Source organism: Erythrolamprus reginae, chromosome 2 (genome assembly GCF_031021105.1).
Source record: "Erythrolamprus reginae isolate rEryReg1 chromosome 2, rEryReg1.hap1, whole genome shotgun sequence".
Lineage (NCBI taxonomy): Eukaryota > Metazoa > Chordata > Lepidosauria > Squamata > Dipsadidae > Erythrolamprus > Erythrolamprus reginae.
The window spans coordinates 73,508,790-73,525,662 of record NC_091951.1 but is presented as its reverse complement, the minus strand read 5'-3'; the positions used below and the strand labels follow the sequence as shown (position 1 = coordinate 73,525,662).

At 41.4% G+C, this 16,873-nt stretch overlaps 1 protein-coding gene across 1 annotated transcript; it reads right to left on the bottom strand.

Annotated features, from left to right (window-relative positions):
• Positions 1–1,383: 1,383 nt before the first annotated feature.
• On the bottom strand, positions 1,384–16,757 carry CHCHD4 (coiled-coil-helix-coiled-coil-helix domain containing 4). The gene is made up of 3 exons (XM_070738344.1): positions 16,290–16,757; positions 10,161–10,259; positions 1,384–2,395 (listed from the first exon to the last, which is right to left on the bottom strand). The coding sequence occupies exons 1-3, from the start codon at positions 16,309–16,311 to the stop codon at positions 2,097–2,099; spliced, it is 420 nt and encodes a 139-aa protein (XP_070594445.1). The 5' UTR covers positions 16,312–16,757; the 3' UTR covers positions 1,384–2,096.
• Between the last annotated feature and the right edge of the window lie 116 nt (positions 16,758–16,873).

Here is a 16,873-nt window from a genome sequence, read left to right as displayed (position 1 = left end):
TCTCAGTAGATAGCTGTTTTATGGACCTCTTTTTTTCTTAAAGGGTATGCATGTATTTAAGAAACATTGAAAATATGTCACATAAATATTCTGACCCTGTCAAGACATAAAAACAGAACATGAGTTAATTGAAGTCAGCAGATTGATGGGGTGTATGGTGTTCTATGTTGTTCAATGATTATTTGGTTCAATAGAGGCATCCATGAGAAAACAAATTTGATTTTTTTTTAAAAAAAACAACAACAACACTGTTGACCTTACATTTATTAAATGTCCCTTAGGTTCAAGTACCCACATTTTGGCAGGTGCAGGGCATTAGACCTAAGAAAATCAGTGAAATCATCCCTTCCCATCCACATCATATATAGTTGATTAAGCCTTTGTTTGCACGGAAGGCTACAATCTCAAAGATTTACATGTTTATTACACTCCTGAAATATTTTGTAGAAAATCTACTTTAAATATGACAATCACTATGGCATGTACATTGAAAACTTGAGGGTCAAGATAAATTATAGGATAGGTTGGCTTAACACCAAGACCATCAACCGGTATCACTTGATGATTCCAGAGTCACTGTCCCAGAATTCGCCTCAGATGACAAGACTCCAGAAAGCCCTTGTTCAAAGACCCTAATTAAGAATGGACTTTTCACTGCTGGTTGTTAGGCGGAAATGGTTGTTAGGCGGAATATCACATAACCATACCGTTTAACAATGGCCGTTCCGGTAATCCGTGTTGCAGTCATTAGACAAAGACCATACCACTTTTGCTCTGTGCAAATTTAATAAATTAAATAAATAATAAATCTCCCTCTCCATCTCCGCCTTTTTTTTTGGGATGCCTTGTACTTTGCTGCCCCTAGCTGACCTTTGCCATCTATCTTCTGCTCGCCTGGGATCCATGCGGTGGGTGTGGGCAGACATGGGATGTGCACATGCTGAAGGGAATATGCCAGACGTGGATGGGGAGGAAGCAGGAGGATAGAGCTGGAGACAGAGACCATAAGAGGCAAGGGAGCAGTGCGGATAGTTTGCTCAGTTGTCACCTTCTCCAGGGAAGAAGACCGCAAACATCATTTTGAGGTGGTAGTGGGAACAGACAGCTAAATACAGGGTGGCCAAAAGGGTGGGAATGGGGGGGGGGGGAGTTGAAACAGATAGTCTGGCCATAAATGTGGGCCAGTTGCCAAACACCCACATTTTGGTCATGTGACCATGGGATGGAGGGGCTGTGGGCTCAATTGTAAACACAAGTCATAACTATAGATGGTCACTGAATGGTCTTTAAGTGAGGATTGCCTGTTTGCCCATTTGAACCAATCAATGTAGCCTGTCACAGGGAAAGGCCATTAACATTAATAAGAGACACAAGAGACTTGTGCAAGGTAAAAGGAATTTAGTTTTAATATACAGTCCAATCACAATACCTATGCAGAGGTTTGTTACCTCAGGTAACATTGAAATTGTCCTATTAGGGTCAGAATAAAGGAAACCCCTCAAAACAGGGATTGTTAGGAACATTAAGGAACACAGTGACCAATATTTTTCGCTTGACTGCTCAGTTATAGATATCCTGATCAATATTTATTTTAAAATGGAAAATCAATATAACTAACAATTGTTTTCTATTATTAGAAATTATACATGCAAACCTTCTGTACCATCAAACACGTAAGGCTGGCTGACTGAAAATTTTATGCAGATTTCTGAATCTTTAGGTTGTTTTGAGAGATCTGCATTAATTTTCATCATATAAAATCTTGAAGATAGCTAACAACCAACATTTTGCTGATCCGGTATTCTTGCTTTCCTAAAAGAGCATTAACTGTCGCTGTTCTTCAAGCCAACCTGTAGACTGAACCTAACGGGAGAAGAAAAGTGATAAAGCACTGGTGGTCTCTATATTTCCTCTATACTGACTCTACTGCAACCATAGGGCTGAAGCTGCTTCTTCACAGTGAGTTCACATGATACAGTGTACAGAAGTGCATTACTTGCGGGATCAACGGGATGGAAAGAAAGGAGAGAAGATACTCTGCCCTGTCTAAATGTCTCTGAATATGGAAAGGAGACCACAGCCTCCGTGCTCGTTCATTAGCTAGACCCATCCTTTTCTTTGCCCGCTGAAGGAGTAGTTTCTAAATCTTTGCTTCGATTATCTTCTTCATCTTCATCATCATCATCATCTTTTTCTTGAGGATAAAGATCTGGATATTTCTGCATACATTCTTGCATTGCACGAAACTGGTCCACACAATCTGATCCCTTAATTTCTTCCTTGCTATAATGAAAACAGGAAAATGCTGACTTGAATTGTTCCCCACAAGGACCACTAGCCATTCCACCAAGGCATGGGCAATTCCAGTTGATATCTCCATTAGGCAATATCAAACCTTAAGAAAAGAGAGGGGGGGGGGGAAGGTAATAAATTACAAAGCTATTTTATATCGGGACTTACATAGTGGCTGAGTTCACACACAGCACAACATACAATTCTTAACTATATTCAGAGTCAAAGTTTAGCCAATGTACAGACAAGGCAAGCCAAAAATTAATTACAGTGGCTAAGCTGAAATGTTTATTAATCTCAGTTTTTATAAGCTGCTACATTCTGCAGACATGCTTATCATACCCTGAACCAAACACATTATGTTTTACTGAGCATTATGTTTGATCCAAGTCATTAAGCTTCATAGCCTGCAGGAACCTAAGTGATAACTTCTGTACTTTGCAGTAAGAACATATTTGGTGATTAATATATTTTTGATCTTCCTAAAAACCTTAGTGGTGACATAGGAAAACAAAAGATAAGAGTAACTTTGTTTTTAAAGTTTATAGCAAAAAAAGAAAAGAAAAAGTCCAATTTAGGATGGAAAATATTAAGCCAATGAAAAAAAGCTTTTGTTCAGGGCAAGAAGAATAGTGTTTTGTTTTACAAATGAGAACTTTCAAAAATTTTCCCTGATTGTTCAGATCTTTTGTAAGCACTCAAAATATATATGTTATCAGTTTTCTGGAGTCAGCTTTCCTTTATTTCATTAAAAGCAGATGCAGCCCACTAAAGTCTGCTGTTGCCCATCTGACATGAACTTGGATGGAACTGGATATCAATGGTTTTAAATCTTGACTGTGAACGAATATGCAACAAGTACAAATCAAATCAAATCAATAAATAAATAAATGTCTGTAAACAGAAAAAGACTTCTTATAAGATACATAAAAGCTAAAAGAAAGATAATTAGAGTGTCAAAAAGAGAGAGAGAGGATAATTTGGATTTCCTGGATCATTTTATATCAAAAGTTGCTATCCTGTTATGTGCATAACTGATCCTAAAGGAGAAAAGAAACTGATGACATTATTTGTAATTCATAAAAATGTTTGCACATTTCATTTTTACATAACTTATGCAAACCTGTCTCCTTTGCTGATTTGGATGTAACACAAAATAATAATTCTGCATCTTATGCATAAACTCAGACCTTTTATTGCCTCATACCCTGTATGCTGCAAAGAAGATATTAGAAGGTTTTTTTAAATTATCCATTTTGTTATATTGGTTATGTAAAAACATTGTTTCATAAAAATCTATCCTGATTGTTTATTTGAATCTGGAACTGGTTAATAATATATCTATGTAGATTCTCAATCATCCATGTCATAGTTGTCCCAAAGGTGCTTCCCCAGCGAAAACATTTTGATTCTCATCAAAGAGGTTTCTTCTGTTCTAACTCATTGCAGAGGAAGGAAAAGATTAAAAGGGCCTATATAATTTATGTATGGTATGTCTGTGTGTATGTCTGGTTTAATAATGGCTTTTTAAATGTTTTTTAAATTTATTAGATTTGTTATGAATTGTCTTATTGTATGCTGTGAGCCGCCCCGAGTCTACAGAGAGAGGCGGCATACAAATCTAATAAATAAATAAATTAATTAATTAATAATAAAAAAAAAAACAGATGTGGAACCTTTTTGGGACTGCTAGTCCCAAGAAGATTCCACACCTATTTTCATTGTAATTCAGGTGACTCTGGGGATAGAGATAAAGCCCCAAGTGGCAGAGAGCTAACAGCCAGATGACTGTAAATTAATATAAATCTTTCCATTCCATCAGAACTGAAGAAGCTTCTTGGATGAGAAGCAAAACATTTTCAAGGAAAGGAAAGTCCAGATGCCTTTTGGAAAAGCACCTTTGGGAGATTAATAATATTTATAATATACAGCTAGCATTGTAAACCATAATTTGCAATTGGCTTATTTTCAGAATAACAATATATGATGTCATACATCATCATCATCATCAATATGCTCAGGTACAGCAAAAGCTTTTTATTTCCTTCTTGTGGCAGTGCCAAAAGGGGGAACAGGAGCATAAACAAACATGAAGTTCATTCAGAAAATGCAACTCTTCTGTTTAGTCACTCTCTTGGTTTAATGGCAAAATAGAAAAAAACCCTGATTGGTTATATCAGGGAAACTATATAACCTGGAGGAGAGTTGGTTCATTTTTCCCCCAGGCTGCCAATATATCACATACAAAGTACAGAAACAGACATGTGGCCCTCATTATATCCCCCTCCCCCTCTTTTTTTGGTATAGTGCTTGAAAAAAATATAAACCAAACCTCATTATTTGTTTAGTATATTGCTCAGAAAAATAACACATCCTAGTTCTGAATGGATGAAATATTCTCATTGAATACTTTGTTCTGTACAAAGTTGAATGTGTACAACAGCATGTGAAATTGATTGTCAATCAGTGTTGCTTCCTATGTGGACAGTTTGATTTCACAGAAGTTTGGTTTACTTGGAGTTATATTGTGTTGTTTAGGTATTCCCTTTATTTTTTTTGAACAGTGTATATCTGTTATTGGCAAGCGTTTTGTGTTCTTTATGGCATATGCAGAATGGAAGGCAGATCTTTGCACATGATATGCAAAAAGCATTTTTTGCAGTTTTGTTATAGGTTCTTTTGTTTGGCTACAAAACAATTCCTATAAACAACTTGCCTATGACACAGATCTTACCTAATTTGTTATCAAAAAGGTACTATCTCAGATTAGATATTATTAATCATTCACTAAGACTGATTATTATGTGGGTTACATTTGTTAATTATTGAATAATCTTTGATTTTAATAATGATTTTGAAGTATTATACAGAGGGAGACTTTGACTTGCCATACTAACCTAACATTACTTCAAAAACGTTATTCAATTTTATACAACTTGTAAATTACTTTTCGTTTTGCTCCTTTATTTCTTTTTCTGCTGTTTTCATTGTACTTTCAAATTTCTGTTAACTTAAATAAACAATTTTCTATATTAAATATTAAGAAGATGTGACGGTAATAGTAACATTTTCAAAATAATATTTGCATATTAACATATTCCAAGGAAAAATATTTCTTTCTTTCAGTAAGCAGTTTTGTTCATATTTTAGTTTGTTTTAAAAGTTTTAGTTTGTTCTTATATGATAATCATAAAATTTACATGAACATCCAGTTCATTGTAAAACCTATTTTTCCTGATCTCTATTTTTTGTAGATTTTTTTTAATTGGCATGTTTTATAGGTATAACCATTGAAGAAGCATATCACAGCTATAGGAAAAATGATCACTAGTTTTGGTTTGTTGAGTGGGCTGCACATTGGTATGTAAAGTTAGTTTTTCATAAGAGTACAATCCAAAAAATTCCTCAAAAAGGAATTTTGCAAAAAGTCAGATAGTAACAAACATAAACTCTACTTGATTCTCTAATGTACTAACTCCACAGGGGGGAAACCCCCAGATGGTTCATAAGAGCAATGATGCCCCAGGAAAGGCAAAAAAATGGTTCTTACAGTCATTTGTGACACACAGCTGCAAGTAGATTTATAGGATTTGGTTTCCATTTCTATAAAGTAAATTGTCACTTCTATTTGGAAACAAGGAATTGCTTCTTTAAAAAAAAAAATTGCATTCAGCTTTTTATGTTGATTTTCCTCTAGACAGACCTGCTTTTCACTAAGGCAAATAGAAGGGTGGGGAGGGAAGTTTAATTCATTCTTTGTGTTTATGTGTGTATTCATGGCCAATAAGCAATTTTGCTTCACATCTTTAGAAGCTGTGGCAGGAGTCACAAAGCAGAAATCATTTCTATCTATTCTAAATGCTCAGTCCTGGCTCTTGGCCAGCAGTGCAGCCTGTCTGAAATCAGAAAAGCTGAAAGATGGATTTCTGCACATCCTTTGGCTATAATATACAGATGGCACTTAAGGTCTAAGAGCTGGGGGAAAAGAGAGTAGCGATTTCTTTTCATCTCAAGAAGGGTGCAAGGTTAACTTCAATCACGTCAAGGCTGAAAGTCTTACTAAGAAGTATATTGGCTAGCATGCTATAAGAATGGCTGCTTCTAATTATATAACTGAAATTACGTTTCTGACTAACATATTCCCTAATACTTTATATCATTTTGATTTATCTTCCTGATATAGCAGCCCTTGCAATACTGTAACCTCATTTAGGAGGCAGCACTTAAATGTATTGTTTCATGTGACACTATTTTGATCAATCCGAAACAGAGCTCAGGATGAGAAATAACAAAAAAAAATAAAGCATGAAACAAATTTACAGACACAGGAAATAAAATTGTGTAATATAATAAATACAATTATTGAAAAGTTTTATTTTCTGCTCCAAAATATGCCACAGATACACATGCACAAAATAGGAATTCCAAACAAAACAGCCCCACTTTAAATATTGTCTGTCTGAGCAGACTCCACTGTCTTCTGTCAAAACAAAATTTGAAATGTTTTGTTCTCACATTAAAGCAAAATTCTTGGAACATAACTATGCTTTATTTCAACCCTGAAACACTCAAACACTGACAGTGGAATATCCCATTTTAAGTTTGTTTTTTTAGCTGCAGAACTCTCAAAACACAATCACCCAAATCTTTGCTCAAGATCAAAATAAAGCAGTGCTTTGTTTCAACCTCAAAATGAAACTAATGGTGCATATCTTTTTCCATTCTAAATGGCCATTTGGGGCTCAAAATGTTTTGTTCATCTCTCTTACGACCTCTCATTTTTTATGCCTGCCAAGGTGCTGACCATGAAATGGAATAAATACCTTGTTATTCCAATAGCATCAGAAAAAAGGATTTTTTTTCACTATCCTAATATAGTTTTTATAAAACTTAGATTAGCCACTTCCCACAAAAGGCATAGGAGTCATTAAGACAGAACCATTTGCAATGCTTTAAACTATCACTGGAGGTTCCATAAGAGGGCTCTCTGAGAGATGACTTGTGAAATCCCTTCTCTTCTTAAGCCTTTTAACTGGTATTCTTACCTGTTTTTGCATGTTTTTAGGCTGTTTTCAGCAGTCAAAGACACTGACAGCCAAGGTTCAAGGCCTGCATTGGGATAAGCTCCCATTACTTGCTCCAATTTCTGCCCATCTAGCAGTTTGAAAGCATGCAAATGCAAGTAGATAAAGTTGGATAGGTAATATCATTCTGTGTGATTTAGACAACTCACTCTCTCTTCCTCCCTCCCTCCCGTCTACGCTAAGAAACAAGAGATGTGCACTGCCCCCTAGAGTCAGACATGACTGGACAGGAGAAATCATAGTTTTCAATTCAGGGTGTTTTTTTTGTGCTTTTGCAAAACTCAAAGCTACTAAAACAGACATAGCCCCAGAGATATAGTCAAGGAAAAACTGGTGTTCAGTATTAATTCAAATGAATCTAATGTTTTTCTATGAAATACTTTCTGGGCTTTTAAAATTTGAAATATCTAATTTAATTCGGGGTCTTGATTCTATTTACAAAAGCAAAGAATGTTATATCATCCCTTCCAATAAAGCACACCCTTCATTATACCAAATTACAAGTTTAATATATAAGCTGCTTTGCTCCAGAAAATACATAAGATTAATGGTGTCCATTATTAGCCAAATCCATGTGACTGAGGTAAATGCTGGGAAAAATAAGGCTCAAACAGGATCTTACTGAATCTAGAATACAGACAACATACCATAGCTATGTTTGAGCTATCAGAGTGAGCAAATGTTGCCCTCTAGAGATAAAACTGAAATACAGATTTCTCAGTAAAATTTTCAAATAAATTACCTGTGCTCCATCTGACTCTGACTGACTCCATTAAAAATGACTTTTGTGAGTTTGATTATAGGAAATATGTCAAGCTTATAGGAGCACTAAATATACCTAAAAATACCACTTAAGTATATTTCTCACTTAACTGATACAACAATCTGTTTTTGTTTTCCTCTGAAAATGACAATCTGCATGTTTTCTCTAATACAGTGATCCCCCGGTTATTGCGTCCCCAACCATTGCGAACAGGGTAATTTGCGATTTTTGAACCCGGAAGTCAAAACACCATCTACGCATGCGTGCCCTTTTTTCTATGGGCACGCATGCGTAGATGGGGCCCGGCAGATCAGCTGCTGGGCGGCTTCCCTGGGTCTTCCCCCTCTTGCTGGCGGGAGGGCGAGCAGCGGGCATCAGCAAGGAGTTTCCCCACCGCCCACGCAAACTCCTCGCTGCCGCCCGCCCTTCGCCAGCCCACGCCGTTCATTCTCGCCGCTTTCGAGCTGAGTCCTGAAGCGAATTCGCTCCAGGACTCAGCTCAAAAGCGCCGAGAGCCAGCGGGGACAAGCCGTTCGCTGGCGCTGGCTATCGGCGCTTTTGAGCTGAGTCCGGAAGCGAATTCGCTCCCGGACTCAGCTCGAAAGCGCCGAGAGCCAGCGTGGACAAGCCGTTCGCTGGCGCTGGCTATCGGCGCTTTTGAGCTGAGTCCGGAAGAGAATTCGCTCCCGGACTCAGCTCGAAAGCGCCGAGAGCCAGCGTGGACAAGCCGTTCGCTGGCGCTGGCTATCGGCGCTTTTGAGCTGAGTCCGGAAGAGAATTCGCTCCCGGACTCAGCTCGAAAGCGCCGAGAGCCAGCGTGGACAAGCCGTTCGCTGGCGCTGGCTATCGGCGCTTTTGAGCTGAGTCCGGAAGAGAATTCGCTCCCGGACTCAGCTCGAAAGCGCCGAGAGCCAGCGTGGACAAGCCGTTGCTGGCGCTGGCTATCGGCGCTTTTGAGCTGAATCCGGAAGCGAATTCGTATCCCGGACTCAGCTCGAAAGCGCCGAGAGCCAGCGTGGACAAGCCGTTCGCTGGCGCTGGCTATCGGCGCTTTTGAGCTGAGTCCGGGAGCGAATTCGCTCCCGGACTCAGCTCGAAAGCGCCGAGAGCCAGCGTGGACAAGCCGTTCGCTGGCGCTGGCTATCGGCGCTTTCGAGCTGAGTCCGAGAGCGAATTCGCTTCCGGACTCAGTTCAAAAGCGGCGATAGCCAGCGTGGACAAGCCGTTCGCTGGCGCTGGCTATCGGCGCTTTTGAGCTGAGTCCTGGAGCGAATTCGCTCCAGGACTCAGCTCGAAAGCGCCGAGAGCCAGCGCGGAGGAGCCGAAGATTGGGGGCGGCGCGGCTATTTTAAAATGTCGCCGCCGGCATGGTGGGCTTGCCAGCACCCCCCGGACCCCCAACCCGGGTTTGGGGGGCTGCTAGGAAGCCCCCCATGCCGGCGGCAAACAGCCGCGCCGCCCCCAATCTTCGGCTCCTCGCTAGCGCTGTGGGAGTAAAAACACCATCTGCACATGCGCAGATGGTGTTTTTACTTCCGCAGCGCTACTTCGCGAAAACCCGCTCGTTGCGGGGGGTCCTGGAACGGAACCCTCGCAACGAGCGGGGGATCACTGTACTGCTAAATAAAGGCGCTCCAATTTTGCCATGAGGAATATTCTCCATACATTATAAATGCCTACTTCTATCTTATTTCAGAACTCCTTTTTTGAATAAAATGTGAATACATTGGAAGAAATGGTAATAGTCTTAGCACACAGGGCTACAATATGTAAGTGAAAATTTGTTCTCAAGAAGTGGGAACATAGGCTACTGTTATACCTCAACAGGCTGCAAATCATTTTATTGCAAATTATGCTTTCTTAAGAAAACATAAGAGGCATGCACCCTGCACCCTTTCTGCTTGACCTCATTGTTTTCACTACCAGGACTGTCTAGATTATCATCACTAAGCAATGCAATCAAGTGTAAATCTCAACATTATTCAATAAGAGACAAAACATGTTATTTACATTCCACTAACCGTGATCATCATAAGGATCATTTGGATCATCTGCCACCAATTCAGCATTACTTGGACTTTCATGGTCTTCTTTGGTCACAAATATTATTTTGTCCTTTCCTAAAAATTAGAGAGAGAAAGCATACACAATATTAGAAGAGAAGATATTAGAAGAACAGATAACACTGGACCCTGGAGATGCTTCAATGTATGCCATGTATATCTTCACATTAAATGTAATGTCAGGTAATAATACTGGCTCAGATTAACCTATAGTTCAGTTTCGTTTATTGATTATATTATTAATTTAGTTTGCCAAACTCACCAGAGGGGGGAAAAAAGAGAAAGTTGGCAAAGAATCATGCTAAGTTTAATTTTCTTTCCTGCATGTTTACCTTGGCAGAAAATTGTCAGTATATACACTCAGCCTTTATGTAAGATGGTACCACTTCCTACCAGACTTGGATCTGAGTTGAGTATGACCAAGGCTTAGTATCCTTTCCTATGTAAGGTTCTATTGGAAACTTTTTAAATTTCACCCTTTACTTGAATAGTTCTACATGTTATCTTTTTTGCCATCAAGTACCTTACACGACTATATAAATATAAGGAAATATGACAAGCTAAAATGAACTTTTATTACTTTTCTTATTTTTTTAACTAAAAGAACATATTTATAGGTAGTCTTCAGGTTATAACAGCACTTTGGCATTGAGATTACTGTCACTAAGCAATGCAATAAAAACAGTAGTGTTATATGACCATATCATTTAATGACAATTCCAGCAACCTCAGTTGCCATTATATCCTCAGAACTGTGCAGGCATTTCAGAGGGAAGAAGGAGTCCCAACAAGGATCACATGGGGTATGCAGGTGTCAGGGCAAGTGGTGGTGCCACAAGCAAGCATGGGCCAGTGGGGTGTGTGGGTGAGCTCTAGGAATACAGGCAGGCTAGCAGGAGCTATCGTCTAGGACAGTGTTTCCCAACCTTTTTTGAGCCGCGGCACATTATTCATATTTTCAAAATCCTGGGGAACACTGAACGGGGGGGCGGGGGGGGGGGCTAAAGAAAAGTTTGGACAAAAAAAATATCTCTTCCTCAATTTCACTCTATTTCTCCCTCCCTCTTTCTCTCTCTTCCTTCCTTCCCTTCTTTCTCTCTCTCCATCCCTCTTTCTTTCTTTCTTCCTCTCTTTTTTGCTCTCTTTCTCTCTCCCTCCTTTCTTCCCTCTATGTCTTTCTCTCTCCCTTGCTCTCTCTCTGCCCCTCTTGCTATCTCTCTTTCATTCTCTCTCTTTTGCTCTTTCTGTCTCTCTTGCTATGTCTCTTTCTCTCTCTCTCTCTCTCTTTCTGTCTCTTGCTATCTCTTTGTCTCTCTCTCTTGCTATCTTTCTCTCTCTCTTGCTATCTCTTTCTTTCTTTTTTCTCTCTCTCTTGCTATGTCCCTCTTTCTCTCTCTCTCTGTCTCCCTCCCTCTTTCCTTTCTATCTCTCCCTCCCTCTTTCCTTTCTATCTCTCCCTCACTCTTTCCTCCCTCCCTCTTTCCTTTCTATCTCTCCCTCCCTCTTTCCTTTCTATCTCTCCCTCCCTCTTTCCTTTCTATCTCTCCCTCACTCTTTCCTCCCTCCCTCTTTCCTTTCTATCTCTCCCTCCCTCTTTCCTTTCTATCTCTCCCTCCCTCTTTCCTTTCTATCTTTCTCTCCGTCTCTCAGCGGGGGCAAAGAAGAAGGAAGGCAGGCTGCAGAGGGCACCGAGGACAAGAGCGCTCACTCGCTCCCTCGCCCTCTGACTTCCCTCCCTCGCTGCTGAAGGGACGAGCGCGGGCACGCTGCAAGAAGGGTTTTTTTGCTTTTTTTTTTCCTTCCCCCGCCTCACGGGAGAGAGTGAGAGAGAGAAAGAGCAGCGCCCTGTCGGTTCCGAGCGCAGCCAGGGAAAGCGACCTCGAGCTGAGTGCGAACTGCGGGACGCGGCACAGGACTCCTTGTCAACCAAAAAAGGGTGGGGGTGGCAAAGGCAAAGCCTGGGAGGCGGGGAAGGGAAGAGCGGGAGACCCCCAGACAGAATGGCTGAGAGGAAGGAAAGATGGAAGGAGGGAGGGATTGAGAAGCGAAGCCAGGGAGGGATGAGAGAAAGGGGAGCAGCGCGCGCGAGAGAGGGGCGGGGCGTGCATTCCCAAAACGGATGGAGAAAGCCCTCTCTCGCAGCGAAAGTGCTCCCAGCCAGGGGGCTGCGAGAGAGGGCTGGGAGCGCTTTCGTCCCGAGGAGCTGAAGCTGCAGCCGCAGCCGCCGCGAGAGAAGTCGCGCCCCAAGGCAGGGGGCGGCGGCGGAGGAGAGGGGGCAGATTGGGCGGGGAGCTTGGCGGCACACCTGCCTGTGTCTCGTGGCACACTAGTGTGCCGCGGCACACCGGTTGGGAAACGCTGGTCTAGGAACATAGATGGGCTGGTAAGGGCTGCAGGAGATGGCAGAGTGATGCTAGGAAGCACAGACAGGCTGGTGCAGGCAAGTGGGGTTGTCATACTCCATGGTAGAGCTCTACAAGGGGAACATAAGTTTACTATTTATTTAATTTGTATGCCGCCCCTCTCTGTAGACTCGGGGCGGCTCACAGCAGTTGCAGGTGCAATTATGAGAATGATTTGTGACTGTCAGCCTCCCCATTGATTTTGTGTAAACTGGCAGGGAAGGCCACAAATGTCAGTCATATAGCTGCAAATAGTATACGTGAGACCTACCAGTAATTGCCAAGAACCCAGACTGCAAAGGTGCTGTGGCAGTTTAAACTTCTGGGACTGGTCATACTACCACTTGCTCAAAACACCACTGTAACTTTGAACAGTTGCTAACTGAGAGGTTGTGCTCAAGAATTATCTTTATAGTTTGTGAGAAAGATCCACCTCAAAGAGGATGTGTTGTTGCCAATTTCCCTAGTAGTACATCTTGAGGCAGGAAATTGCACTATAGAATTTATTTCCCAATTGTCATTTAGATTTTTTTGTTGTTTACAGGTAAGGTGCACAGATTCCATCTTTTTCACACACACTAGGGTTGGTGGAAGAAAGAAGCATCGCCCTGGAAAATAGATGGTGCCACCACCAAAAGTAGGCAGAAAGAGAATGCCAGAACCTGTAGAGCCAGAAGATTTCTAGATGATGATTCAGATCCAACTTCTCAGTCTTGCTGCTGCAGGAAGATCCTAATGAAACACCTATATTCATTTATTTCTTCTGACCAGAAAGTTGATATTATGCTAATCACAGTCACTCCAATTGGAATAGCAATAGCACTTAAAACTTAATATACCGCTTCAGTGTGTTATAGTTCTCTCTAAGCGGTTTATAGAGTCAGGATATTGCCTCCAACAATCTCAGTCCTCATTTTACCCACCTCAGAAGGATGGAAGGCTGAGTCAACCTTGAGCCTGGTGTGATTTGAACTGCCAAACTGTAGGCAACTGGTAGTCGGCAGAAACACCCCGCAGGACTGCATTCTAACCACTGCACCAACACAGCTCCACAGCGGAATGGTTACTTTTATCCACCTATAGAATTATTCTCAAAGACCTGGGATAGGTGGATGTTCTTTCTCTGATAGTGTAAAAGGGTATTGTTGCAGGGTGTAGACTGCTTATTAATATTACAGGTAGTCCTCGATGTACAACCACAACTGAGCTCAAAATTTCTATTGCTAAGTGAGACATTTGTGAAGTGAGTTTTGCCCCATTTTATGACCTTTCTTACCACAGTTAAGTGAATCGTTGCAGTTGCTAAGTTAGTAACATGACTGTTAAATGAATCTGGCTTCCCCATTGACTTTGCTCGTCAGAAGGTCGCAAAAGGTGATCCCATGACCTTGGGACATTGCAACCATCATAAATATGTCAGTTGCCAAGTATACGAATTTTTGATCATGTGATCATGGGGATGTTGCCAAAATCGTAACTGAAAAACGGTCATAAATCAAAATTTTCAGTGTTGTTTTTAACTTTGAATGGTCACTAAATGAACTGTTGTAAGTCGAGGACTACCTACATCTTATCTATCTGGGGCAATTCTAGGCGGTAATAATAGACTTACAACAGTTCACTTAGTGACTGTTCAAAGTTACAACGGCACTGAAAAAAGGGACTTATGACTGCTTTCCTCACGAGGATTGCAGCCTCCCTATGGTCATGTGATCAAAATTTAGACACATGGCAACTGGTTCATATTTATGATGATTGCAAGGTTCATGTGACCAGCTTTTATGACCTGATAAGCAAAGTCAAAGAGGAACCCAGATTCAGTTAACAATAGTGTTACTAATTTAACTGCAGTGATTCATTTAACAACTCTGTCAAGAAAGGTCATAAAATGGGGCAAAATTCACTTAACAAATATTTAGTAATAGCAATAGCATTTAGACTTATACAGGGTGCCCAGGGGGAAAGCATTTTGAAATTCCCTGATATTTCCCTGACACTTGTGATCTAGCTAAGGTGCGGTCGTAGATGATGTCATACCAAACGGCTAAGCCGTGGAATAATATAGGTAGCTGAGGAAGCAAGTTGTTGCCACAGTTATGCTCATTTTTGCTTGACTCTGCCAGGCAGCATGATCTGTTGGGGTTTTTTTTACACAATTTCCCCTGACTTTTAAACATTTTAATAAGTTTGTTTCCCCCTCCCCGATTTATTCCGGGTTTTTTTTACAAATTCCCTGATAATTCCTTGAGTCCTTCGGGATTGGGCGGCATAGAAGTCAAATAAAATAAATAAATAAATAAATATTTCCCGAACCGCCAATTTCCCTGATAATTCCGTTTTCCAGGTTTGCTGGACATCCTGTATATACCGCTTCACAGTGCTTTACAGCCCTCTCTAAGCGGTTTACAGAGAGTAAGCATATTGCCCCCAACAATCTGGGTCCTCATTTTACCGACCTTGGAAGGATGGAAGGCTGAGTCAACCTTGAGACTACTGAGACTCAATATGCCAAACTGCTGGCAGCCAGTGATCAGCATAAGTTGCTTGCAGTACTGCACTCTAACCACTGCACCACTGAGGCTCCCTTTCACTTAATAACAGAAATCAGTAAAAGACTACTTATGACCACAATTGAGGCCAACATTATTAAGTGAGACATTTGTTAAGTGAGTTTTGCCCCATTTTACCATCTTTCTTTCGATCACTGTGTTAAATGAATCACTACAGTTGTTAAATTAGTAACCCAGCTGTTAAGTGAATCTGGCTTTCTCCACCGACTTTGCTGGTCAGAATGTCGCAAAAGAGAATCGGGAGACGGCAATGGTCATAAATATGAATCAGCTGCCCTGTCATGAATTTATTGATTTATTAATTAATCTAATTTATATACCTCCCTCAACTCCTCAAGGACTCTGGGTGGCTTACAAGCAATAAAAACAATATTTAAAAGAACAATTTAAATATAATTAATTACCAATTGACTGAGTTGCTTGGAGAAAGGCGGCATAGAAATCAGATAGATTAGATAGATAGATAGATAGATATAGATAGATAGATAGATAGATAGATAGATAGATAGATAGATAGATAGATAGATAGATAGATAATTAAAATATGAACCAGTTGCCAAGCCTCTGAATTCTGATTGCAGGAGCATGAGGACACTGGAAAGGGTCGTTCACTACGAAAAAACGGTCACCTTTTTTTGCAGGACTGATTTATTTATTTATTTAACTATTTATCTACCTACCTACCTACCTACTTATTTATTTATTGGACTTATGAGCTGCCCCTCTCGTGAGCTCGGGGCGGCTTACAACATTTCAATAAAAATACAATATATAGAACACTTCTAATCCAATTAATAGAAATAATTAATTTTAAAATTATCTAAAAAGCTTTGTTTTAGCTTTGTCACTAAACGAATAATGATAAATCGAGGACTACCTCCTCGTTATCCCCCCCCCCCCGTTAACGACCCTCTGAGGTGGATTTGGACTGAGAAAGAATGACCGGCCCAAAGTCCCTCAGGCGGCTATCATTGCCAGCCTCCAATGCTCCTTTCGCCGGTCCAGTGTTTCTATTGGACTCCCAAAAGACCCAGTTGGGACACAGACTCGTTTGCCGGTTCTCCTCTCTCTTCCCTTCGGCCATCCCGACCGTTAGCCACCCGCGTCCCCGGTACCTTCTTGCCTGCAGTAGGACATGTCTGGGCCGAGCAAGGAGCGACTCCGAGTGACCCACTCAACGGCCGGCTTAATCCCTTGCGGGTGCCCGGCTGCAACCTAGCGAAGCGCGCACTTCTCCCCACACGCGCTCGCAGGACCCCCTCGCGGCAACCTCTCAACCCTGAGGAGAAGGACCCCAAAGTAGAAGCCTTGGAAGCCGCCTGATCGCTTCTCTTCCCTCACCGCCACCCGGCTGTTCACGTCCGCGATTCGGGAGGCCTCCGTCATTAGTTTAGAGCGCGCTTCCCCCCCCCCTCCCGAAGTAGAAAAGGGGTGTGGGGGGGAGAAACGAACGAGGGGAAAAACTGTATACAATAGCCGTTATTCATAACGGACTACATGTTCCAAGAGGCTGTGCGAAAAGAGCCGGCTTCTCCGCCCTTTTCCCGAAAGGCTTTGCGACCCATTCTCAGTTTCGCCTCTCCTTCCCGCCTGGAAAGTTCAATGATATTCCCAGCAATGCTTTGCGAAGGATAGGCGGGGTCAGGGACCTGATTTCCCTCTAGGCTCGAAGTTGTACCCCCCCCCCATACCTTTATAT

Coding starts and splice junctions, on each gene's coding strand:
- CHCHD4 (XM_070738344.1), bottom strand. CDS start 16,311: ATGTCCTACTGCAGGCAAGAAG. Junction 10,260..16,289: donor GTCCTACTGCAGGCAAGAAG/GTACCGGGGACG, acceptor TCTAATTTTTAG/GAAAGGACAAAATAATATTT. Junction 2,396..10,160: donor TGATCCTTATGATGATCACG/GTTAGTGGAATG, acceptor TCTTTTCTTAAG/GTTTGATATTGCCTAATGGA.